Source organism: Podarcis raffonei, chromosome 1 (genome assembly GCF_027172205.1).
Source record: "Podarcis raffonei isolate rPodRaf1 chromosome 1, rPodRaf1.pri, whole genome shotgun sequence".
Lineage (NCBI taxonomy): Eukaryota > Metazoa > Chordata > Lepidosauria > Squamata > Lacertidae > Podarcis > Podarcis raffonei.
Window position 1 is genome coordinate 124,072,956 of NC_070602.1, and position 26,042 is coordinate 124,098,997.

A 26,042-nucleotide genomic window follows, 5' to 3' on the forward strand; every position below is an offset into this window, starting at 1 on the left:
ATTTCTATGACACTTGGGCTCCTTTGGAAGAAAGGTGGGATATTCCTGTAAATAAAACAAAAGTCAGTAAATAGTAAATAGTGGCTCAGATTCTAAATGCTATCCTTTTCCTTTCTAGAATTTGTCCTTCTTTCTGAACGCGCCGTGTGCAAGATGGTCGCAGCTTTCCGAAGTGCTGAGTTGGCAGTTTTCTTCTGTCACAAAGAGGGGACTCAACACAGAGCAACTGAGCATGATAGGAGAAAAGTTACTTCGTAAGAGACGTTCAGAAATTTTGCTTGCACTGTCAACCTCCTTTCAAAATAAAAATAAAAATGCATGCACCTTCCCACCAGGTTTAATTAGAGGTTATGCCATTTCTTTCGCTGGATATTTTATATCCATCTTTTCTGGCGCACAAGGCATAACAGTTTCATTTCTTATCGGTTAAGAGGGAGGAGGGAGAGAGAAAACAAAGCAGGAGACAAGATAGAATAGAATAGAATAGAATAGAATAGAATAGAATAGAATAGAATTTATTATACCCCGCCCATCTGACTGGGTTTCCCCAGCCACTCTGGGCGGCTTCCAACAGAGTATTAAAATACAGTGGTCTGTTAAACATTAAAAGCTTCCCTAAAGAGGGCTGCCTTTAGATGTCTTCTAAAAGTCTGGTAGTTGTTTTTCTCTTTGACATCTGGTGGGAGGGTGTTCCACATGGCGGGCGCCACTACCGAGAAGGCCCTCTGCCTGGTTCCCTGTAACTTGGCTTCTCTCATTGAGGGAACTGCCAGAAGGCCCTCGGTGCTGGACCTCAGTGTCCGGGTAGAACGATGGGGGTGGAGACGCTCCTTCAGATCTACTGGACCGAGGCGGTTTAGGGCTTTAAAGGTCAGCACCAACACTGTGAATTGTGCTCGGAAACATACTGCAAATTAACTGTAAAGTATCGGTTCAGCTCAGCTACCCCCTGGGAAGCTGTCAAGTCCCCAGCTTTTCGCTCACCCATATATTGTCTTGTGGAAACACCACAATGTTATTTCGATACTGGTATTCAACGATGTGGCAATTTATCACACAGCCCCTACTGTGGACCACCTGGCTGAAGCTTGCATGAAGCCCAGTTATGTAGCTCCTGCCCTAAAGAAATTGTGAGCTATTCACTCTTAGAATCTGTTTGAAATTGGAAGTATTTCTGGGTTTATTATTATTATCATTATTTTAAAAACATCAGCTTTGTCAAAAGCGAGAAGAAAGCAAAATCTGCCGACTTGGTCAGAATATAATTGGGGAGGGTAGCATCCTGATTTCTCAGTTACAGTGGTACCTCGGGTTACATACGCTTCAGGTTACATACGCTTCAGGTTACACACTCCGCTAACCCAGAAATAGTGCTTCAGGTTAAGAACTTTGATTCAGGATAAGAACGGAAATTGGTCTCCAGTGGCGCGGCAGCAGCAGGAGGCCCCTTTAGCTAAAGTGGTGCTTCAGGTTAAGAACAGTTTCAGGTTAAGAACGGACCTCCGGAACGAATTAAGTACTTAACCCGAGGTACCACTGTACTAGGAAATTCCTTTTTTTTTTTTTTGCAGATTAAATTTTTATTGATTTTCAGTAAACATACATACAATCATAAATTACACAAATATAGGTTACATATTTAACTTAGACTCTATCATGCCTCTGAGTTCCCTCCATTTCTTTGGTAAGTATCAAATAAAATTCTAATGTCGCGTATTTTATATATCATATTATCAACTACACGCTGTAAGAGTTATTCCAACCCTACCAGTGTCTTCAAAGATTTACAATTGTTTCTTATATACATCAAATATTTACTCCAATTTTCTTGAAACTTCTGCTCATCCTGATCTCTTATTTTTCCTGATAGTCTGGCCACTTCTGCGTAGTCCATCATTAGCTCAGAATTGGAAAACAGACATAATACCGAATATAATGGACTGGCAGGTTAAAATGATGGTGTACTAGGAAATTCCTAAGCCTTTATTTAGCATGGCAGTGCAGGTGGGAATAAGGCATGTTCCAATCAGCAGGGTTTTTCTTTTCTTTTCTGGGAGTCCTCCCTCTCCCTTTGCCCTTGGGATTTAAATTCAATCCTTTGTGTTCTTGGAGGGTAAGATTCTATCTCCAATCTTACATGTGATACAGATATATTGGCCTAATTACTATCTGAAGACTAACATGGCGATAACTTATTTCCCACTAGCGAACGGATGCACTGCGGACGGCACTATTACTTGGGTGAGGTTCTGTAAGGTAGGATATTTCCTTTTTTCTTTTTCTGAAGGGGCCAGAGTCCAATCACTGCTGGATCCATTGATAACCAGTTGGTTGCCTAAGTCGGAGACAAACCGTAGTTTTATAAGGGAGTTTAAGGTGGCGTGATAAGGGCCTTTGTTCGTCATCTCAAAAAAGTTGTTGTGGGGTTTTTTTTGAGCCACTGCACAAACCTGAAAAAATGTGTGTGGAGGCCATGGTGGAAAACAGAGCCTGAACTGTCATTTTTTTAAACTTTCTGGTGGGGAGGGGAAGCTGTTGTTTGCTAAAACAACTCGCCTCAGGTCTTACAATCTTGCATTCTCTCCAGTTGCCAGCAGAGGGTACTAAATAGAACAGAAAACACATCAGTGTACCGAGAATCATTTTGTTGTGGTTGTAATTTTACTGATGCAGTGAGAACCAGGATGGGGGGAGATTGGGCCGAGGGGAGAGCACCCAAGAGAGGAGTCTTGTATTTTCGGAAAAACAGACTGTCTTGAGTGCACAACCATAGGCAACATTATATTGCTGTACCGCAATGTGTGCAATAGGAGTCTGTCTGTCTGTCTGTCTGTCTCTCTCTCTCTCTCTCTTTCTCTCTCTCTCTCTCTCTCTCTCTCTCTCTCTCTCTCACACACACACACACACACACCTGATACAGGGAAGTGCACAGCATACACTGCATGTTTGGACTGTCTGTGGTTTCGGTCATTTTCAAGAGAAAGGCACATGTGCATAGTGCAATCTCTTTTGGTGCCCAGTTGCCTTCTATGAATCATCTTGCTCCAGACACCTTTTACTAGCTTTCACCAGGCTTGTTCATAGGTTACCCTGAGCACAAGTCGCAGACTGTGTTTTTAAAAAAATATATAGTAATTATTTTTATTTTTATTATTTATATCCCACCTGTCTGGCTAGGTTTCCCCAGCCACTCTGGGTGGCTTCCAGCAGAATATAGAAACATAATTGAATGTCAAGCGTTAAAAACTTCCCGATACAAGGGTTGCCTTCAGATGTCTTCTAAAAGTCAGATAGTTGTTTATTTCCTTGACATCTGATGGGAGGGCGTTCCACAGGGTGGGCGCCACTACCAAGAAGGCCCTCTGCCTGGTTCCCTGTAACCTCACTTCTCGCAGTGAGGGAACCGCCAGAAGGCCCTCAGTGTCTGAGCTGAACGATGCGGGTGGAGAAACACTTTACGGAGCAGTAGCTCAACTATTGGGCACACAAGTTTCACACTCATTGAATGCAATGTGTGAACACCCTTACGCACAATAGCATAGAGGTGGCCTTGAGACTTGTAAGACACTTGGAATGCATGTGGGAACGCGAATGTATAGAACACAAAATCGGAAGACCCAAGAACAGCCGTGAGGAAAAAAATTAATGAGAAGAGCACCACGGATAGAACGGATACTCTTAATGTACAAGCTCCGTTGTGGTTAGCTGAAGTAGCAACTTCTAACGCGGTGTTCTTTTGTTTCCTTCAATTTCAGGAAAACATAAATGACAAAAACGTTCCCTTCTGGTTGTGGATTGAAGGCATTCTTGACCTCATTAAGAAACATCTTCTCGCCCTCTGGAACGATGGGTACGAATTTCAGAGGCTTCTTGAGGGCAGTGGATGGGCTTGGAATCCTAAATAAAACCACGTCTGGAATTATTATTATTAATAATAATAATTAATAAATTTATTATTTATACCCCCACCCATCTGGCTGGGTTTCCCCAGCCATTCTGGGCGGCTTCCAACAAAAGAATAAAAATACATTAAAACATCAGTTAAATAACATTAAAGGTGTTCTGGTTGGAATTGAGCATCTTACAATGCAGTCTTTGTGCATTTACTCCATTGAATTCATGGGGTTTTATTCCCAGGACCCTTGTCTTCCCCCTTGAAATAGTGGTGCTTAAACAATGCTTAGCTTTGCCACCACCGAAAAAAAAAGGGAGAACATTTTGCATATGGAATAATAATAATAATAATAGTAATAATAATAATAATAATAATAAATTTTATTTATATCCCGCCCTCCCCAGCCGAAGCCGGGCTCAGGGCGGCTAACAACAATAAAACAGTACAAAAGTACAACACAAACAACACTCTAAAATCATTCATTATAAAATTAATTAAATTCAAGCCACTGGCCACCATTGGGCCAGAGCTCCGCGAAGATTGCCGAGGGAGGGAGTCAGGCTGTGCCCTGGCCAAAGGCCTGGCGGAACAGCTCTGTCTTGCAGGCCCTGCGGAAAGATGTCAAGTCCCGCAGGGCCCTAGTCTCTTGTGGCAGAGTGTTCCACCAGGTCGGAGCCACAGCCGAAAAAGCCCTGGCTCTAGTTGAGGCCAGCCTAACTTCTCTGTGGCCTGGGACCTTCAAGATGTTTTTATTTGAAGACCGTAAGTTTCTCTGTGGGGCATACCAGGAGAGGCGGTCCCGTAGGTACGAGTCTTGGGGGCATGAGGAGAGAGAAACACAATGAAGGAGATTTCAGTTTTAAGGTAAGAAGGTTTACAGCAAGGATGGGAATCTGTCGCCCTGCAAATGTTGTTGCAATTCAGCTCCTCCCTGCCCCCGCCAGAATGACAGACAGTTAGAGATTTTGGGGAGCTGCAGTTCAGCAGTGTCTGGAAGGCCAGTTTCCCTGCTCCTGATTTAGGGACTGTTGTCAAAACGGCATCTCAAAGACCCATTGAAACGCAGTTTAAATGGCTTATTATATATCTGCTGGTAGGCTCCAAACAACAGCAGTCTAATTAATTGTGTAAACAGTAATTGCTCAGGCCGTCAAACGATAGGCAGTGCTGAACGTGTACCCGTTTCTCAAAACAGAACTTTAATTGCCCTGAAATTCCTTTTTTTTAATGGAGCAGTATAAAGTATATGTGGGGAAGAAGCTGGGGGATAAATAAACCTCTAGAGAGCTATTGTAGCTTGTTATCCACAGCATAGCAAACAGATTTTACTGAGAAAATAAAAGCGTTTTTATGGCTTGCCTTCGTTATGAAAAAGCAAGTAATGTAAAGAGACGGATAGCTGGGACCCGCTGGAATATTTGGGAGCTTCTAAACAGCAAAAAGGTTCTGCCTTGACCCCCCCCCCTCCAGATTAAGGTGAAGGAAATGAGGAACAATTAGCAAGTCGCATCCCTAATTTATAATGCAACTTTTGATTTTGTGGTCAGTGAAGGTGGGTATTTTCTTACTTAATAGTAAAACCCAACTTTCACTCCAATGATTCTCCTAAATCTGTACTGCTGCCATGATGGGGGTAGAGATGCTCATTGGGTATACTGAGCCAAGGCCGTTTAGCACTTCAAAGGTCAGCACCAACTCTTTGAATTGTTCTCGGAAACGTACTGGAAATACTCATTTGTAAGCCATTTTGGCAGTTGCGGGCGGATAGGACTTTAACCTAAATCGGTGCGCTCTGGATGTTGCTGGACTTTGACGTCCATCAGCCCTGATTGAAGAGAGTTGGGAGTCTCTAGACAATACCTTCAGGGCCCCAGGTTGGTGTCCGCTTGGCTTACTACAAGGCCTAAGTCCTGTCACAAATGTGTTTGTGCATCTGTGCTCTTCTCTCTTTGACATTTCAGAAGCATCATCGGCTTCATAAGCAAAGAACGAGAACGCTGCTTGCTCAAGAATAAGCCCACCGGTACCTTCCTCCTGAGGTTCAGTGAAAGTAGTCGAGAAGGAGCCATCACTTTTACCTGGGCAGAAGGACCACAAAATGGTAGGCAAACACTCAAAAAGAACACTCATTTTGTGTTCAAGGGCTTAATTTTTTAAAAATACATTAATTTAAAAAAACAAAACCCATCCATTGCATATTTTTTTGTGGCAGCACACATACTACAATTAGAACGATACAGAGTAGATTAGCATGGTCCTTGCGCAAGGATGACACGTAAATTTGTGAAGCATTCCATTTTTTAAAATTTTGTATGCCTGCATACAAGGAATGGTAGAATTCTTAAAAGCATCTTCACGTGGGACACTACCAAGATTGAAACAGTGAAGGGAAGTTTTTAATGTCTGATGCTGTACACTGGTACCTCGGGTTACATACGCTTCAGGTTACAGACGCTTCAGGTTACAGACTCCGCTAACCCAGAAATATTACCTCGGGTTAAGAACTTTGCTTCAGGATGAGAACAGAAATCACGGCGGCGGCGGGAGGCCCCATTAGCTATAGTGCTGCTTCAGGTTAAGAACAGTTTCAGGTTAAGAACAGACCTTCAGAACGAATTAAGTACTTAACCCGAGGTACCACTGTATAAGAATTCCACACCATGGATATTGCCAGTATAAGAACTGAATAGATTGTATTTCCTGATCAATCTGCTGGACTTTAATTTATCATAATATGTTTCGTTTGTATGATAAGTTGGTCTATGGAACCATATATTTTGATATGATATGTTGAATCACATTTAAAAAGAACTTACCGTATTTTTCACTCTATAGGACGCACTTTTTCCCCTTCAAAAATGAAGGGGAAATGTGTGTGCGTCCTATGGAGCGAAGACGCCATAGCGCCGCGACCCTCTCCCGGCTGGAGAGGTAACGCGGGGCTATGGCAGGAGCCTCCCTAGCCGCGCGTCACCTCTCCAGCCGGGAGAGCACGCGCGGGGCTAAAGCAGCCCCCCGCAACCCTCTCCTGGCTGGAGAAGTGACGCGCGACTATGGCAGCAGCCTCTCCGCTGCACCTTTCCGCTGCTCCCTGACCTGCTCTTTGGGGCTGGTGGTGGGCTTCCCCCCGCCAGCCCCAAAGAGCAGGTCGAAAGGAACCTGAAGCCTGGAGAGCGAGAGGGGTCGGTGCGCACCGACCCCTCTCGCTCTCCAGGCTTCCAAGGTAGCTGCCTGAACGCACCCTAAACAGCACCTTGTTTTAGAGCGGGAAAATTCTCCCCCTCTCTGCGCAGCGCTTCCTGCCGCTTCGCTGAAGGGGCGCTGGGCAGAGAGCGGAAGAATTTTTTTCCCTTGTTCTCCCCCCTCTAAAACAAGGTGCGTCCTATTGTCCGGTGCGTCCTATGGTGCGAAAAATACGGTATATACAGCCTGTATATTTGTTTGTGTTATTTTTTTGTGGCAGCAAATCCTCCCATGTTCATTGGAGCCTTGCTCTCCAAGCACAGTTGTTTTTTGAATTGGGCCTCCTACAGAATAATAATGCTTATCACTAAGCTATGGAAATATTCTCTTGCGCCCCAATTTCTCAAAAAAGAAAATTGGAATGTGCCTTCCTTTGCTTCCTGTTTTCCTCTTGGCATAATTGTGGGAAAGAGAGCCTAGACAGGGATTTTGAGAGAAACGAGAGATTGAAAAAAAACATGGAAGGAGAAGCTGGTTTGTTTTTCTGACTGATGTGTAATTGGAATTTATAAGATTATGGAACGCAGAAATTATATACATCATCAAACCATTAATTCTAGCACGCGGGGGGGGGCATATAAATTGTATAATTTGGCATTTGAAGGATTGGCATTATTAATTATAATTTCGTGTTGGCATAATGAGGCTTTTATTGGATTATTGTAATTGAAAACTAATAAGCATTATTTTTTAAAAAATGGAAGGAGAAGTTGGCAACTTCTCAAGAGCCATCATCCTTTGATGCCAGGGAAAAGCACCTCACCTGCTAAATTTCTCTTATGTTACAGGGTGGGACTGGGGTGGTGGTGAATGGCAACCCTAATGTGAAGGATAAACAGTAGATAGCAGCTTTCTGAGTTCTGTTAGCTTCTTAGCAGACCAAGTGTGTTGAAAGTTGAGTTTCTGATTTAATTCTTCTCTCTCCACCCTCACCTCCCTGGCTTTGTACCAGATAATTTATGTCACTCAGTGGAACCCTACACAAAGAAGGAACTCTCTGCTGTTAGCCTGCCCGATATTATTCGCAGCTACAAGGTGATGGCGGCTGAGAATATTCCGGAAAACCCCCTGAAATTTCTTTACCCAGATATTCCCAAAGACAATGCCTTTGGAAAATACTACTCCAGGCCCAAAGAGTGTGAGTATTTTTCCTTTGAAACAAAAACATGTGTTGTGGTCAGTTCCATGAAGCATCAGTAGCTGAATTTGTAGCGGTGAAAAGCCATGTTCTTTTTTTAAAAAACAACAACAACAATTTCCTCTCATAAATTAGCAGTGCCACCCCATCTTTTTTTCCTGGGCCCCAAACAGGGATGGCACTTGTGGGGGACAGGGGGCAGCTGTAAGGAAAATAGCAGGGAATAGCAGCAAACGGTTGATTTGAAATGTAGTCTTGTCCATTGCGTTTTCCAGTGCTTTTTTTCTTTAAAAAAATGTTTAGGGGTGCTCTCGTTTTCCTACTCATATTGAAATACTGCCCCTCAATGAGGCCAAACTTGGATTCACAAAACGATTAGGGGTTTGCATCCCCCCCCCGAAAAATAGCACTGGCTTTCCCCCCAGTTCTAGACCTGACGATGCACGTTTTGACAATTCTGGGTGCATCCACTGCGATGTCATGGTCGCCAATATGGACAGAATTGGTATGGGGTTGGAATTCCAACATCAGTGTTTTCAGTCGGCACAAGCGTTTCATCTTGCCGGGCAGAACAACCCCACCTCTTCCCCCCACCCACCTCGTGCCATTGTGGAGGGTCTCTCTTTGCCCCACACCAAGCCAATTGGGTGCAGAGGGTGGGGTAGCTCCATTGTACGTGCAGAAGTCCTTGCTGGGGGCTTTCGCTGGCAAGTCTCGTTCGATGAAACCCAACCGTTGTTTAAAGTGAAGTCCCAAGAAACGTTGGGAGTGCTTTTGTAGTATTTTAATATTCTGTTAGGGACGCGAGTGGCGCTGTGGGTTAAACCACAGAGCCTAGGACTTGCCGATCAGAAGGTCGGCGGTTCGAATCCCCGCAACGGGGTGAGCTCCCGTTGTTCGGTCCCAGCTCCTGCCAACCTAGCAGTTCGAAAGCTCATCAAAGTGCAAGTAGATCAATAGGTACCGCTCCGGCGGGAAGGTAAACGGCGTTTCCGTGTGCTGTTCTGGTTCTCCAGAAGCGGCTTAGTCATGCTGGCTACATGACCCGGAAGCTGTACGCCGGCTCCCTCAGCCAATAAAGCGAGATGAGCGCCACAACCCCAGAGTCGGTCACGACTGGACCTAATGGTCAGGGGTCCCTTTACTTTACTAATATTCTGTTGGAAGCCACCCAGAGTGGCTGGGGAAACCCAGCCAGATGGGCGGGGTATAAATAATAAAGTATTATTATTATTATTATTAATTATTATTTGACTCCCAACTCGCGTCAGCCACTGACCATTGGCCATTTTTGGCTGAATGAGCCAGTTCCATAGTTACTAAAACTGGGTTTTGTATGTGTTTTTCTTTCATCATTTTAGCCGCAGAACCCATGGATGTGGACGGCGGAGGAAAAGGATACATCAAAACTGAATTAATCTCTGTGTCTGAAGTGTGAGTTTGCTGAGAAGACAGCTGAATGTACTTTAAAAAAAACAACTGATAGATGCTAAGAAGTGAAATTCCTGTGTTGTTATCACAGGGTAGAACACTCCCCACCGCCCCACATAGACACACACAAACCTTCCTTGCTGCCTTTGCAGTGCAGACCTTCATAGTGACCTCTGGGGTACCAGCACAGCTGAACTATATAACCTGTTCATGCCTAGGCTGACTCCAGAAGCTCCTCCCATGGACCATCTTGCCTTCCAAACACACCATCACTTAGTGATGCACTGCGCACTCGGAGGAGGGGGGCGGAAAAATCTCACGCACAAAGAAATGTCAAAATAAAATGTTAATTTTGGATATTGGTATAATGTGCTTCTTTGGCGGTACTTAATTTGGGATGGACAACCAGATTTCCCCAGGGCTTTTTTTGTTTGTTGTTTTGTTTTGTTTTTGGAAGGGGGGCAAAGGGTTAAGACTACTGGGTTATCAGCTGGCAAGGGGATGCAGCCTGGGGGGCGGGAGTCTAAAGGGAAGGGACTTGGAGCCTGGGCTGAGCCCACAGGTAGTTCTGCACAAAGGAGGAGCGATGCTTTAGGCTAGCAACAGCCTGAGTGGGGAGAGAAACCTGGTTTCTGTTTTCTCCCTGCCCCCTTCTGCTTGTCCCACCACTCAGGTCAGTCTTTCCTTTGCTAAATCTCTGTGTGGTCTCCCTGCCCACTTGTCTGCATTCCTCTGTTTCCCCTTCCTCCATAAATCCAAAATTGCACCCTCCATTCCCTAGCTGCCCCCTCTCTTTCCCACTGGAACACTCAACACCTCCCCCCATAAAACCCAGTCTGTTCCTTCAGTTAGTGTGTTTCAATATTCTGATTTAAAACTTTGCTCTTGTGTGTGTGAGATAGATAGATGGATATATGATAGGTGATAGATGATAGATAGATAGATAGATTGTTCCCCATCCATTTGACTCTCTCTAAACTAATTAGATTGTAAGCCTAGAAGGCAGGGACACTTGTCTCGTTGTATGTGTTTTGATACAGTTCCCAGTTCTTAAATGCTAATAAAGTATATAGGTTCCTCTATCCTAGAGAGCCCTTTTATCAGTTTCCAGCTAAATAATTGAGATCACAGTATGCCACTGTAAGTTAAATATTCCAGAATCCTCTCTTGTCCATCCATCGGGGAGCAGGCTCCATCAGCTTTGTAGCCACTCCCCCTAGGATGACATCATCAACCAAATATGGGTAAATGGGTGGAGCTATAGCTTAGCAGTAGCGCAGTAGCTTTGCAATCAGAAGGTCTCTGGTGTCTCCTTGTCGGTGTGGTAATCCTTGGAAAACCACTACCAGTCAGTGTAGATAATAGTTCTCTTAACTGACCATATTTTTTTTAAAGGTGTTGTCCAATTAACCAGGATTACCTTTTAAAATTGATTTATTAAAGGGTTTTTAATTAAACTTTGGAGCCCTAATTTTTAATGTCACACTGGCCCAGCCTCCCAAAGTGTCCTAACAAATAGATCTGGTAAAGTCATGGTTTTTAGAAAAATAATAACGATGTATGACATGGCAACAGTTGGAAGAGTTTTAAGGCCATCTCCTTACAGCATGCCTTCATCTTCTTGCCTCACGTTTGCATTTTGCCATGCATGAAGGAAAAGGCGCTTCTTTGTAGTAGGAACAGGTCAAAGATGTGTGCTGCTCAAAGTTGAGAGGGTTGCCTCTGTATATTCTTTCCAATATGCTGCTTTTTCTGTGTGCAGTACGTAGGATATTCAAACACACGATCTCTCCCTGCCCCTCTGAATTCGTGCGCTAGCTCCTTACCGGGCTGCTTCTATTTAATTGTGCATGCCTGAGCATGGATTGCATGCGCAGTGTATCAAATAGGAAGGTGTGGCTATCCTAACTTAATGCTTGCATTGCCAGTTAGGGGATGATTCCCCACTTGGGTCCGGTTCACGTTTGGCTCCTGTATTGGCAAGGGTAATGCTGGACTTCTATGCCCTAGTAGTATTGGGGGATGCTGTTAAAATTCTACTGTGCTGTTCGAAGCGATCCGGTTGTCATAGCAGGGCAAGAAGGGCTGTTGGGCTTACCTTGCCTTTGGGCAACGCTTAATGGTTTCAAGCACTTTAAATTAAGAGTTTGGCCAGAGGTATCCTGTACTGCAGGGGTGCGGAGAACCAGTCTCCCTCCAGATGCTGGTAGACTCCGACTCCCATCAGTCACACCCAGTTTGGCTTTTTGCTGGGGAAGGTGGGCACTGATCTCCCAACATCTGTTCGGCGTCTGGTTCCCCAGCCTTGTTTATACCAGGACTAGTTTATACCTGGTTGCTCCCAGCTCATTAGAAACAGTCACGTTCTTGTTGTTTTCTCCCCCCCCCTTCTTATCTTGCAGCCACCCCTCCAAACTGCAGAGCACGGATAACCTCTTGCCAATGTCCCCGGAAGATTTTGACGAGGTCAAACGAGTGATAGGCTCTGCAGACATGATGGTGAGTCAACCACAAATCCGGGGGCTTCTGAAGCCTTGCTTACCTGTCGGGCACGCTTTCGTCATGGGTGCAAGAAATTCACATAGTGCCGCCATCCCCGAGAGACTTAGCGTGATCTTATATAATATAATAATAATAATAATAATAATAATAATAATAATAATAATAATAATAATTTATTATTTATACCCCGCCCATCTGGCTCGGTTTCCCCAGCCACTCTGGGCAGCTTCCAACTGAATATTAAAAACAATACAGCATCAGACATTAAAAACTTCCCTAAGCAGGGCCATCTTCAGCTGTATTTTAAAAGTAAAATAGTTGTTTATTGCCTTGACATCTGGTGGGAGGGCGTTCCACAAGGCAGGCGCCACTACCGAGAAGGCCCTCTGCCTGGTTCCCTGTAACTTGGCTTCTCGCAGTGAGGGAACCGCCAGAAGGCCCTTGGCGTTGGACCTCAGTGTTCTGGCTGAACGATGGTGGTGGAGACGCTCCTTCAAGTATACAGGACCGAAGCCGTTTAGGGCTTTAAAGGTCAGCACCAACACTTTGAATTGTGCTCGGAAACGTACTTAGTAACATCTTAGTAACACAGGGAAGAGTTTCTTGCTGAGCAGCAGTTAGTAAACTCTATAGGTGTGCTTCAGCAATCCCCTATGGCAGTGGTTTTCAACCAGTGCATTGTAGTGGCGCCTGCCCTGTGGAACGCCATCCCACCAGATGTCAAGGCAATAAACAACTATAATAATAATAATAATAATAATAATAATAAATTTTATTTATATCCCGCCCTCCCCAGCCGAAGCCGGGCTCAGGGCGGCTAACAACAATCAAATAATCAAACAATCAAATAAACCAACATTCTAAAAATATTTCATTATAAAAATTAATTAAAATCAAGTTAATGGCAACCATTAAACAAAGCTCTGTGCAGGTTGCCAGAGGAGGGAGTCAGGCTGCGCCCTGACCAAAGGCCTGGTGGAACAACTCTGTCTTGCAGGCCCTGCGGAAAGATGTCAAGTCCCGCAGGGCCCTAGTCTCTTCTGACAGAGCGTTCCACCAGATTGGAGCCGCAGCCGAGAACGCCCTGGCTCTAGTTGAGGCCAGCCTAACCTCTCTGAGGCCTGGGACCTTCAGGATGTTTTTATTTGCAGACCGTAGGTTTCTTTGTGGGGCATACCAGGAGAGGCGGTCCCGTAGGTACGAGGGTCCTAGGCCGTATAGGGCTTTAAAGGTTAAAACCAGCACCTTAAACCTGATCCTGTACTCCACCGGGAGCCAGTGCAGCTGATATAGCACCGGATGAATGTGGTCTCGCAGCGAAGACCCCATAAGGAGTCTCGCCGCGGCATTCTGCACCCGCTGGAGTTTCTGGGTCAGTCTCAAGGGCAGCCCCACGTAGAGCGAGTTACAATAATCCAGTCTGGAGGTGACCGTCGCATGGATCACAGTGGCTAGGTCAGGGCGAGAGAGATAAGGGGCCAACTGCTTAGCTTGGCGGAGATGAAAAAATGCCGCCTTTGTTATAGCTGTAATCTGCGCCTCCATAGAGAGGGAGGTATCGAAGATTACACCCAAACTCTTAACGGACGGTGCTGGCACTAACTGCACCCCCGCAGGAGATGGGAGTTGCCCCCTCAATCCCATATCGTCCCGTCCCAGCCAGAGGACCTCTGTCTTCGAAGGATTTAACTTCAACCGGCTCCCACGTAACCATCCAGCCACAGCCTCCAGGCATCTGGTCAGTGTGTCTGGGGCCGAGTCAGGATGGCCATCCATCAACAGATAGAATTGGGTGTCATCGGCATACTGATGGCAACCCAGCCCAAAACTCCGAACAAGCTGGGCGAGGGGGCGCATAAAGATGTTAAAAAGCATCGGGGAGAGAATCGCACCCTGAGGCACTCCACACACCAAGGAGTGGCGCGATGACAATTCCCCCCCAAGCGCCACCCTCTGTCCCCGACCAGAGAGAAACGAGCGCAGCCATTGGAGGACTGTGCCCTGGATCCCCACGTCGGCAAGGCGGTGGTCTAGGAGTTCGTGATCGACCATGTCGAAGGCTGCTGACAGGTCTAAAAGAATCAGCAGCCCTGACCCGCCTCGATCCAGCTGCCTGCGGAGATCATCTGTTAGGGCGACCAGAGCCGTCTCGGTCCCATGACCAGCGCGGAAGCCGGACTGGAATGGATCGAGAGCCGATCCATAGAATGTTAAGTGTCATTCGTCATTGTCACTTGGGTAACCTGTCTTTTTTTCTTTTCTTTTCCAGCTATGTCCAGATTATTGAACGTAAGGGCTGGCTGGCTAGGCCTGCATCAAGACTTAGCCACTCGTGAGTTGAGGACCTATAAAGGCTGTAGAATCCATATTATGCAGTTCTGGTTTCTGAGCACTGCAGTGCCTTATGTGTCGCTGCTGTACTGTTTTGTTTGCCGAAAGCGCAGCTTTAAAAAGTTAAATGGGTTTGCTCTTTTGTTACGAAAATAGTAGTTTAGGCTAGTGATCCAGGACGTAACTTATTTTCCAGCAACTTGTTTGTGTGTGTCAGTTGGTGTGGGCTTATTGCGATTTGATTTTATTAGCGTTGCCTACATTCCTAGCTTGTTCCCTGTGAAATGGAATGTTCTTTTAAAAACAAAGCGCCAAGAACGTTCAAATTGGAAACCTAGATTTCCTGCAGAAATCAAATCTGGTTTTGTTGCTGTGTCAAAGAGAGGCAAAATGCATACAAATCAGGACTCCTTGGTGGGGTACTGTTAACTACGCAGTCCTGACTAACTGGAGTCCTAGTTATGTCTCTTTCGAAGTGCAGTCATACCTCGGGTTGAATGTGCTTCGGGATGAGCACGTTCGAGTGGCGCTCCGCGGCAACCCGGAAGTAACAGAGCGCGTTACTTCCAGGTTTCGCCGCTTGCGCATGCGCAGACGCTCAAAATGATCGCATGCGCAGAAGTGGTAAAAAGTGACGCGTGCGCAGACGTGCCATCGCTAGTTACATTTGCTTCTAGATGCGAACGGGGCTCCGGAACGGATCTCGCTCGCATCTAGAGGTACCACGGTACACCCCGTTCCATGGGGTGTAGCTTGACATAAACATTGTACCCCAAGTACACAGCACTTGTGCCTATTCTAACACTTGCAATTCCATTTTGGCCTACAGGAAAGCTAAGTGAAATAGGCAAGGAGTCCCCCAGGAACTTTCAAGATCCTAAGGGATATCTCAGTTGGTAGAGCATGAGACTTAGTACCAGGGTCATGGGTTCGAGTGGGGGGGGGTTGGACGTGATAGCCCTGGGGGATGCTGTCAACTGTACGATTCTATCGGAATACATGAAGATACTAGAGGAAATGTTTACTTTTCTGCACTGCCAGCTCCTTTTCCTCTGTAGGATTCCAAATGATGGTTTGCAAGAGAAAGTTGCTTCTTCCTGTCTTAATTGTGTATTGTTGTGTCATTAAAACAAAAGTGAACAGGTGGATCAGGATTTGCAGCTAAGAGTTACTGTTGAGTTCAGCAGCAGGATCACAGTTGTTGCTGCGCCCAATTTTAAAGAGCAGAATTCCCTATTATGTAACTGGTTATCTTTTCCTAAATACAGGAATGCTTTAATGACTTAACGCTGAAAGCATTTAGAGGGCAGAGGCAGGTAATTGTTCCAGCCTTCGTAACTCATCTGGTGGTGGTGGTCAGTTTTTACCAGGAGTCCCCCCCCCAAAAAATAATAATAATAATATGCCCATTCTGTAGGGTTCTATCCAGTAAGCCGCTTTTATTGCAATCAAGTGGTATAAAAGATTTTGTTGCATGCACGTATTGGAGCCATTCAGTAAAAGGATGAATTTGCAAAATAAGCAGCATTGCTAGAGGTGGGTGGTTTTCCCCCCTATTCCTGCCGTGATAACCTTTTAATAATGCCATGTATTTTGTATTCTGTGTTGGCAGACCATAAATGACACACAGTTTGAAGACTGTAAATAAGTGGCAGCGCCTAATAACACGTGTGTAATTGTGGCACACCTTTGGTGTGTTTGGTTGCTAATGGAATACAGTAGTACCTCGGGTTAAGTACTTAATTCGTTCTGGAGGTCCGTTCTTAACCTGAAGCACCACTTTAGCTAATGGGGCCTCCTGCTGCTGCTGCGCTGCCGCTACACGATTTCTGTTCTCTTCCTGAAGCAAAGTTCTTAACCCGAGGTAATATTTCTGGGTTAGCGGAGTCTGTAACCTGAAGCGTATGTAACCACTGTAATGGTTTCCCATGGTGTCTCTTTTCATTAAAAGGGAATTGCTTTCTGGAGAGTCTAGATTGTGGAGGGAATTAAGAGACTGATTCTGTTGCCTAGGCTGTTCAGTGGCTAAGGCTTGTGTGCCCCACTTTGGATCCAGAAAGATTAGTTCTACAGCCCCTCTATGCAACCCTAAAAGCAGTACAATCCTCTTAAGCAAACTAGAGTCCCAGCAGTGCACGTTTCACAATACACAAGTTCACATTGGACCCCCCCCCATCACTCAGCAAATGTGTTTTGTAAAGCTGCTATAGAAAGAATGAAAAACTTAATTAATATGCTTCCACTGAGAACACACATGCATTGATCGGGGAAGAAAAAGCAAACCACCTTTTTTTTGGTAAGCATGTTTATTATGTTGTAAAATGCAACACCACTGAATTTGGTAATCCTGAAAATAAATCTTACGTTCAGAAGTGGTACAGCTCAAGTATATTAAGTTTAGATTCAGTTCATGGGGAAACTGTCAAGAGGCAAATACAATCATCATAGTTTCTCCTCTACAATAAAGAATGTCAAATGTCAAGCCCAGGTATTTTACTCATTGGGTCACTACAAACAGTCACTGGTAGTTCTGCTATGAAACTAAAAAGGACATGCGTCCAGCACAACACATCCACACAATAAATGGGATAGCTTATTCTAGGACTATTGCAGGAGCCATTTATGTACGAAGCATAAAATTGACTTAATTCTATAGGCTGTGATGAACAAGTATAGAATGCTTAGACTTTAAAACTGAGTGTTCTTCAAGCAAAACAAGCCTTTTTGGTAAACAAAAAACATGTTAGCAACAGAAAACAGAACTAAAGGACAGTATATTTATAAATAAACCCACGTGTAAATGAACTGCCTCCAATGGGCCACAATTACTTTACAAATTGCAACTTCCTCTTGTAATGAGGAAAAGCTATAACTACCTTCGAAGAGGCTGGTACTAAAATAGTTGCTATCTACTGGCAGGGTGGAAATACTAATGTTAATCTCAAACTATTTGAGGGGAAATGGCTTTCATTTGCTTGTATGCATAATGCTTTTTTTCCCCTTTGCAGTATTATAATTTGATTAAATAGTGATAACTATAGACTACTGAAATGTCAAAAGGATAAATTTGAATACTTTAAGGAGATACACGTAGAATATGATTTGTTTTGGAGAAAAGAACAGCTATAACTCTCTAGGCCCGGCAAATGGACTTTTATACTTTCAGTCTTTGCAGAATATTGCTAAGCACTCCTGCGGAGTTGCAGTAAACTCTGTCCTCAATTTGGCTCAAAGAACGTTAGTGGAGGGGTGTGGCACAGAGCCCAGTGGATGTCATTTAGGAAAATAAAGCATGTGGAGTTCTTGAAAGAAACTCCTAAAACCTGTGAACAAATAGGATATTCTACCAGTGATGAGAGGTTTGCTAAAATGTGCAACTTCCATCTTTTATTTTTGGAATCCATTTTTAAGCCTCTCTTGTTATGCAAGACCTGTTTTGGATCCTCATGTCCATACCATGTGTTTTTCTGCGTGTCTCCTCCTGGCTTTACAATCTACTCTTCCTTATTATACAACAAGAATAACAGAAAATGGTGGCTATGATTCTGGTGCAATCCACCTTCATATGGCCTGCAACCCAGTTTTGATCCACTGCTTATTATAATGTAAAATCTCAGGCCTATCCCTTCATATGCTCAAGTCTCAAACCCCTCATCTTTCTATGGTGCAAGCATTTCCTTAAGGATGCAAATCATTCTACTTCAGTCATTGTTTCCTTCAACAAAACCCAGTCCGCTCTCTAGTAATAGCTCAGCTGATCTTCCACAGAAGGGGTAGCAACATCAACACCACATGGAATCCTTATTTCAAGTTCACAGAGATTTCATATAGCTCCCACCTTTATAAAACACCATTTGTTTGCATCTAGATGATTCTGACATGATGAGCATCCATAATGACATCGCCATTACCTGCTTTGATCAGGTCCCTTAAACAAGTTGCACATAGCATGAGTGTCACCAAGTTGAGAATGGAGGTTAGTTGGAAGTACTCTTCTGACACCATTGTTGCAATTATTTCCCCTGGCGTGAAACCAGCCCCCACATCACCTTTATCCACACATAATTTGAATTTAGATTTACACACTATAAAATGCCAGGTTCTCTTATTTATACCTGCAGGTCCTTGACTGGAATAAAGTATTTGCCACTGCTAAATAAAGAATACAAGGAGGAAACACTTGCCATCAGTCATAGTCCAATGCGGTACGTATACGACGATTTGGTGAAAACAAAGTGTGTTGAAAAGAACCAGCGGCTGCCAAAGGACTGAGGAGTATTTCAGCAGCCAGACACGAGGATAAAGCAGATTTGATAGAAACATGTAAGATCTCGTGGTTCTCTAATTACATTCCTCTATATCTTTTGGTCAAACAAACCTTAGAACAGATTCCCTGATAAAAACACTATTTGAATAAAAAGTTAAGCCTAGACCACTGACCCCAGTCAACAATCTATACTTCTGAGAATTTACATGATGTAAACAAGTATCATGGGAAATTAAAAACACAAGAAATACGTAAGTGCAGATTGTAGCTCGACACACACAGACTAAATCCACATCACGCATCCAAACTAAATCCACGTCAGCAACAAATCTTGAAAATCTAGCAAGACCACATTGACACTTGTGTGTGGCCCAGTTCCACTCAGGCACACTTCCCAGACGGCTTCAATTAATTTTTTTGAAAAAATAAATGCAGAACGGGAGAGGGAGTTCTTGACCATGGAGTGAAGCATCACGGAAAACAGAAAAATAAATAAAGTAGTGCACAAAGCCAACAGCAGCTAATATTTCTTTTTTTTCTATCGGTTATACGTAGCACGAGGTAATATTGCTCACATCATGAATGGAGACTTGGAAGTTTTTTTTTTCTGAAAGAGAAACTAGACTTGTCTGTGCGCCATGAAGAAAGCTCTTGTAACACTGAAACAAAGATACATCACTATCCAATAGAAACACACACGCTCTTCATAATCATTTTTCCCACAATTAATTAGATCAGTAATCTCAATTCTTGGGATCTAGCGGGGGGGAAGAGGGTTATAGTAAGCCGTCGAGGTTCTTCTGCACAGTTTGGTTTTCCTTTCCACTGCCAGAATCGTCCGGAGGCGTGTACTGGACCTGATATTCTTGAAGAATTTTAAATACATCATGATGTCCAAAGTGCAAAGCTTCATCCATAGGTGTGTTGTTCCATCTGCAGGAGCAAAAACATTCAGGCTGAAGAAGATGATGTGGGTATCAAAATATATCGGAAGCTCTTGCCATATTTGTAAAACCGCCCCCCTTTTCACCCAAGCTTGGACCAGCTTTTTAGAATTAAAATAACCCAGAGAAGCAAGCTGATAGAGTGACTTGCCCGAGGTCAGCCAGTATGTTAAGTGAGGAGTTAAAAAGGGGATAGTGAGTTTCTCTTTTCCCTAGTGAAAAGGCAGGGAGATGGTGTGTCAGGTTCCACCCAACATTGTGGGTGCCCGGCACACGTGTGTGACATCAGCATGTGACATCACACATCATCGCCACAGCAGGAGGCATCGATAGGTGTCTTTAAATCACGAACATTTAATGAAAGCCGCACGCAACACCCAATGTTATCTGCCTGCTTGCAGAACAAAAATCTTGTGCGATGGCACTGAAAATTTCTCTTAACCTCCCCCCACCCTTGTGCACCCTAAAAACTGCTCAAGCGGGTCCCTCCAACCTCTTGGAGCAGATTCTGGGGGAACCACACGAGGGAGGAAGTCCTGCCGCAACCTCGCCCAATAAACCGAATTGCTTTTTAATGTACAATGATGGTTACGGCGAGGAACGCAGCAGGGAGTACAGGATTCAGGCACGACTAGCTACCATGGAAGAAAACCCATGCAACGTGAATGGTTGTGCCATCATCACAGTTCCCAATCCGTAGGTAGGCTGCATGTTTCCTCCACAGGAACCCGTTGCAATCGGCAGAAGAAGCTCAAAGCATCTGAAGCAACCTTGAGGTCCTCAGGTTTGTTTTCTGTAAACAAGGGACTCCGCTAACAAGCCCATTTCATTCTACTGGAGAAAATTCCGCATGGGGTTACGTCAAAAGCAATAAAACTGAAGGTGAAACTCAAAGTGAAGTTGATTATAAGCCATAAAACCAAGGATGGCCTGAGTATGGATATATGTCTCAGACCTTTCAACAGCAAGACATTCCAAATACCCGGTCTCACTCACAGTCTGACCTGTGCATAGAATCTTAAGAGCTGGAAGGGACACAAGGGTCATCCAGTCTAACCCGCAAACAATGCAGGAATGGTTCGATGTGCCAAAGCTCATTGAATTAAATAGGCTTAAGGACATCTGACATTGCACAAGACCAGGCTAGGAGTCTGTCTGTTTGTACAGGGAAGCATGTTGACAAAATTGGAAAAAAAATTGGAGCACAATGTCTACTTAAGGCTCAGGTGGCCTCAGTCACCTAGAGTGCCTTCCATCAGCTTTGGCTGGTGGTCCAGCTACGCCCCTATCTGGACAAGGATAGCCTAACTACTGTTGTCTATGCTCTGGTAACATCAAGGTTAGATTACTGCAATCTGTTATACGTAGGGCTGCCTCCGAAGATTCAGAAACTTCAGCTGGTGCAGAATTCAACGGCCAGGTTGTTCACCGGAACAAGACGGTTTGAGCATATTACACCGATCCTGGTCCGACTGCACTGGCTACCAGTTAGTTTCCGGGCCCAATTCAAAGCACTGGTTTTGACCCATAAAGCCTTAAACGGCTCAGGACCGCAATACCTCAAGGACCGCCTCTTTCCATGTTAACCTAAGTGGACCCTGAGATCATCTTCTGAGGCCCTCCTTCGTGTGCCTCCTTGAGAAGTCCGGAGGGTGGCAACACGAGAACGGGGCCTTCTCTGCAGTGGCTCCCCGTCTGTGGAATGCTCTCCCCAGGGAGGTTTGCCTGGCGCCTTAATGACACACCTTTAGGCGCTAGGCAAAAAGGTACCTTTTTAACCAGGCCTTTGGGTGATCTGTTTGACATTTTATGCCCTTTTAAATGTGGCTCTTTTCAGGGGATATTATTGGGTTGTTGTTTTTATTCTGATTATGTATGTTGTGATCTTTTCTGTGAACCACCCTGAGACCTTTGGGTATAGGGTGGTATAGGAACTCTAATAATAATAATCATCATCATCATCATCTTCCCATTTCACTGCCTTGATTCCCTCCCAAGCACATGTAGACTAGGCATATTCTGTAACTAAGCCCAGAACCCTGCCTCCCGCCTTCCCTCTTAGCAGAATCAGCAGCCGCCTGGCTTGCATATAGAGAATTCTCATTACGATCGACTATATGGAGATGGCAGAAATGACCGGCAGAATCCGTGACCAGGGAGAAGAATTGATGGAAGAGGATTGGAAAAAGTTTAAGGACTATCTACAAAAATATTGTAAAATGTTTGAGTGTTAATATGATGTGGGAAGTGAAGGTAACATGGCATTTGGGATATGGTTAAAAGAGATATGAAAAGAAGAATTTTAAAAAGGAGAAGGGGGGTATGACTAGAATAATATGTCAAAGTATATAAGGTGGAGTAAAGGATTAAGATAAGGGAAATTAGAGACATAATAAGTGGAAACATACAAATATAAACAAGGTTGGAAAAAGGGTTAGAATTTGCTGAATTTGACGGAATAAAGAGGAATACAAAAAAGGGAGACGTGAGGAGGTCAGGAAAGAGGGATATGGAATTTTGAAACCTAAAAGTGGAATTTTTTTTCTTTTTTTTCTTTTTCTTTTTCTTGTTAAGTGTGTACTTTTTGTCTGTTGTTTTTATTTTGTTATATGTGGTGTATGCTTTGTAAAACCTTAATAAACATTTATAATAAAAAAAAAGAGAATTCTCATTACGTTCCCCATAAAATACCCGCTTTTCAGCACACAAATTCCTCGGAGAACAGTGCCCACAAAGCCAGCGCTGCCGTAATTTAACTGACTGCGAATACTCCCCTGTATGTTCAAGATGCTCACCTGTCTTTGGGGAAAGGATTCACTTTGCAGGCTTCCAGCAAAAATTTAACTACCTCTACGTGACCTACAAAACACAAGGAGGAGGATAATTTTATGCACTCGTTATATTAAACGACGCTAAAAATGTTAACAAGAAATGCCGGAGATTATTCACTGCCACAACCTTCCGCAGCCGCTACGTGCAACGCTGTCCGGGAATCGTAGTCTCTCTGCTCCATATCCATGCCTGACAAAGCAAACCTGAAATAAATAAAATTATTATTAAAATCTGAGAGGAAAATGGGGGGAGGGGATAAAGAGCTCCGTCCCAAATAATGCAGAACCAAGCATCTCGTGTTTCCTAAGCCTTGGATATGAGGAAAGCTTAATTAGAAGTTCAAAATATATTGATTGGTATCTAAAGCTTTCCATATGCTGATGGAAGAACTTTGTCATGGAATGGGAGGAAGGCCATTTTGGGCAATTCTATCTGTTCCACAAAGTGTTGGCGGCGGCTCCTGGAGGCAGATTCAGGAGGGCTGAAGGGGGACTCACCAAAAAATGCCTCTCTTCCTCATTTCACTGACTGAGTCCTTTCATTAGGAAATCGAACACTGGTCCTGAAAGACCTACATTGGCTCCCAGTACATTTCTGAGCATAATTCAAAGTGCTGGTGCTGACCTTTAACGCCCTAAACCAGGCACCCCCAAACTTGGCCCTCCAGATGTTTTGGGACTACAATTCCCATCATCCCTGACCATTGGTCCTGTTAGCAAGGGATGATGGGAGTTGTAGTCCCAAAACATCTGGAGGGCCAAGTTTGGGGGTGCCTGCCCTAAACAGCCTTGGCCCAGTGTACCTGAAGGAACATCTCCATCCCTGTCATCCAGCCTGGACACTGAAGTCCAGCTCTGAGGGTCTTCTGCTGGTTCCCTCACTGCGAGAAGTGAAGCTACAGAGGGCCTTCTCAGTAGTGGTGCCCTCCCTGTGGAACGCCCTCCCATCAGATGTCAAGGAGAGAAACAGCTACGCAACCTTTAGAAGACATCTGAAGGCAGCCCTGTACAGGGAAAGTTTTTAATGTTTAATTACTGCAATTTTCCTTCTATAAGATGCACCCATGTATACGACGCCCACTATTTTGGGGGACTCCAATTTAAGAAAATGGGAGGAGATGGCTCCTGTGTATAAGACGCCCCCAAATTTTGGACATTATTTTTAAGGGGGAAAAACTAGTCTTCTACACAGAAAAATACAGTATGTTTTGGTATATGCTGGAAGCTGCCCAGAGTGGCTTCAGCACCCCAGTCAGATGGGCTGGTTACAAATAAAACAACAACAACAACAATATAGCATTGGGCACCACCCACTGACCTGGTTAGCACTTAATGCTAAACCCACAGTTTATTAAACCATGATTTAAGCGTTGTATGAACCCAACTTAGCGGCTTAACTATGGATGATTAATTCTGGTTGAAGGTCATTCATTAACTAAGGCTTGTAGTTGCTTTATAAGCCTTTGCTAACATTAATCATAGCTTAGTGTTATGTGCAAACCTAGACCTCCTGCTCAACTATAGTTAAATGTGGCTAGTAGCATTTGAGCAGGGCTGGCTCGAATAAAGAGTGGGGGAATTTGAACCTCTCTCAAGGCTCAGCTAGGACGCGGGCGGCGCTATGGGTAAAAGCCTCAGTGCCTAGGGCTTGCCGATCGAAAGGTCGGCGGTTCGAATCCCCGTGGCGGGGTGCGCTCCTGTTGCTCGGTCCCAGCGCCTGCCAACCTAGCAGTTCGAAAGCACCCCCGGGTGCAAGTAGATAAATAGGGACCGCTTACCAGCGGGAAGGTAAACGGCGTTCCGTGTGCTGCGCTGGCTCGCCAGATGCAGCTTGTCACGCTGGCCACGTGACCCGGAAGTGTCTCCGGACAGCGCTGGCCCCCGGCCTCTTGAGTGAGATGGGCGCACAACCCCAGAGTCTGTCAAGACTGGCCCGTACGGGCAGGGGTACCTTTACCTTTACAAGGCTCAGCTGCTGGTGTTTTTAACTATTCTTCAATATAATAAAGTTAGGTTTAAGTGTTCATCTGCCAGACACCTCAGCTTTAACTATGGCTAGTGTTTGCCATGCCTTAGCTAACCGGGCCATTAAATGGGGAATGTGTTTCAATCATCCAAATTGTAATGCGTTTGCTAGGAGGCTCTATGTGTGAAGTTTTCCTTCCTTTCCAGTCATTCTGAAAAGCCTTGGTTCCCCCCTTTGCATTCAAGCACTGTCCTGGCTTGTAAAACAAAATAACATCAGAGCAGCCATTGGTTCTGCATATACACTAGAAAAGCAGAAACGTTTCAAAACAAAGGCCAAAAAAATTAAAAACGAGCAGAGGGCATGTAATCTTGCTCCTGTAATATTTTCACCATGGCTCTGTAAGCTTTAATCACTTGCTCTGCAGATTTAATTGGTGAAAGCTTTAATTGGTATGCTTTTTAAAACCCGCAATTGTACTAGCTTTATGCAACAGGTTCCTGGCATTCCCAACAGTATTCATTTAAAATAGTGGAGCACAAACAGGGTTGTGGGGAGTGTGTATCTCAACCGCAATATTATGTATTAAAAAATAATTTATATTGCCAGCGGTCACATGCACACAATGCACTTAAATCACATTTATACCATATATAAATGGCCTTCCTTCCCCTTCTCTTTTCCTGGGAGGCTCGAAGGGAAGTGTGAAACATGGGTAAGCGGCACCTGGAAACGTTCCTCTCAATCTTATCCCCCGAAACCTTGAAACTACGTACACTGATAGTTCTCTAGGTAAGTCAGGTCAACTTCAAAGAAACCGACTGGTGCTCAAAGCCAAAGTCATGGCTCACCGGAAATAATCCAGGGAACCTTAGATTACCTCTCACAAAGTGACAATTCCCAGCGCCCTTAAACTACCGTTTGCAGGATTATTCCCTGGGGGGGAAGACATGTGCTCTGGCTGTATGGTGCAGATGTGGCCACTCTGCAGCCAGAACTAATAATAATAATAATAATAATAATAATAATAATAATAATAATGGTAATAAAAATTTTTATTTATATCCTGCCCTCCCCAGCCGAAGCCAGGCTCAGGGCGGCTAACAACAATCAAATAATCCAACATTCTAAAAACATTTCATTGTAAAAATTAATTAAAATCAAATTGATGGCAACCGTTAAGCAAAATTCTGTGCAGATTGCCAGAGGAGGGAGTCAGGCTGCGCCCTGGCCAAAGGCCTGGTGGAACAGCTCAGTCTTGCAGGCTCTGCGGAAAAATGTCAGGTCCCGCAGGGCCCTAGTCTCTTGTGACAGAGCGTTCCACCAGATTGGAGCCGCAGCCGAGAAAGCCCTGGCTCTAGTTGAGGCCAGCCTAACCTCTCTGAGGCCTGGGACCTTCAGGATGTTTTTATTTGCAGACCGTAAGTTCCTCTGTGGGACTTACCAAGAGAGGCGGTCCCATAGGTATTATATTTTTATTTTATTTTATATTTA

The 26,042-nt window shown here is 44.5% G+C and overlaps 2 protein-coding genes and 1 pseudogene across 5 annotated transcripts in view; 2 read left to right on the forward strand and 1 right to left on the reverse strand.

Moving 5' to 3' along the window:
- The window catches only part of STAT1 (signal transducer and activator of transcription 1), a 41,335-nt gene extending 26,667 nt beyond the window's left edge, over nucleotides 1-14,668 (forward strand). Inside the window, exons 17-24 of the mRNA XM_053360690.1 lie at nucleotides 119-254; nucleotides 2,207-2,256; nucleotides 3,756-3,850; nucleotides 5,857-5,996; nucleotides 8,091-8,276; nucleotides 9,638-9,710; nucleotides 12,110-12,206; nucleotides 14,479-14,668. Coding sequence (XP_053216665.1) covers nucleotides 119-254; nucleotides 2,207-2,256; nucleotides 3,756-3,850; nucleotides 5,857-5,996; nucleotides 8,091-8,276; nucleotides 9,638-9,710; nucleotides 12,110-12,206; nucleotides 14,479-14,496 — 795 coding nt within the window. The 3' untranslated portion in view covers nucleotides 14,497-14,668. The remainder of the gene's footprint in view (nucleotides 1-118; nucleotides 255-2,206; nucleotides 2,257-3,755; nucleotides 3,851-5,856; nucleotides 5,997-8,090; nucleotides 8,277-9,637; nucleotides 9,711-12,109; nucleotides 12,207-14,478) is intronic.
- On the forward strand, nucleotides 6,101-6,198 carry LOC128403210 (uncharacterized; annotated as a pseudogene).
- Nucleotides 14,669-17,541: 2,873 nt separating the features above from the next.
- The window catches only part of GLS (glutaminase), a 79,286-nt gene continuing 70,785 nt past the window's right edge, over nucleotides 17,542-26,042 (reverse strand). For all 4 annotated transcript variants that reach the window (XM_053360732.1, XM_053360749.1, XM_053360756.1 and 1 more), the window contains 3 exons: nucleotides 22,710-22,786; nucleotides 22,547-22,610; nucleotides 17,542-19,740 (listed from right to left, as the gene is read on the reverse strand). In XM_053360732.1, the coding sequence (XP_053216707.1) occupies nucleotides 19,584-19,740; nucleotides 22,547-22,610; nucleotides 22,710-22,786 (298 nt within the window). In that variant the 3' untranslated portion in view covers nucleotides 17,542-19,583. The remainder of the gene's footprint in view (nucleotides 19,741-22,546; nucleotides 22,611-22,709; nucleotides 22,787-26,042) is intronic.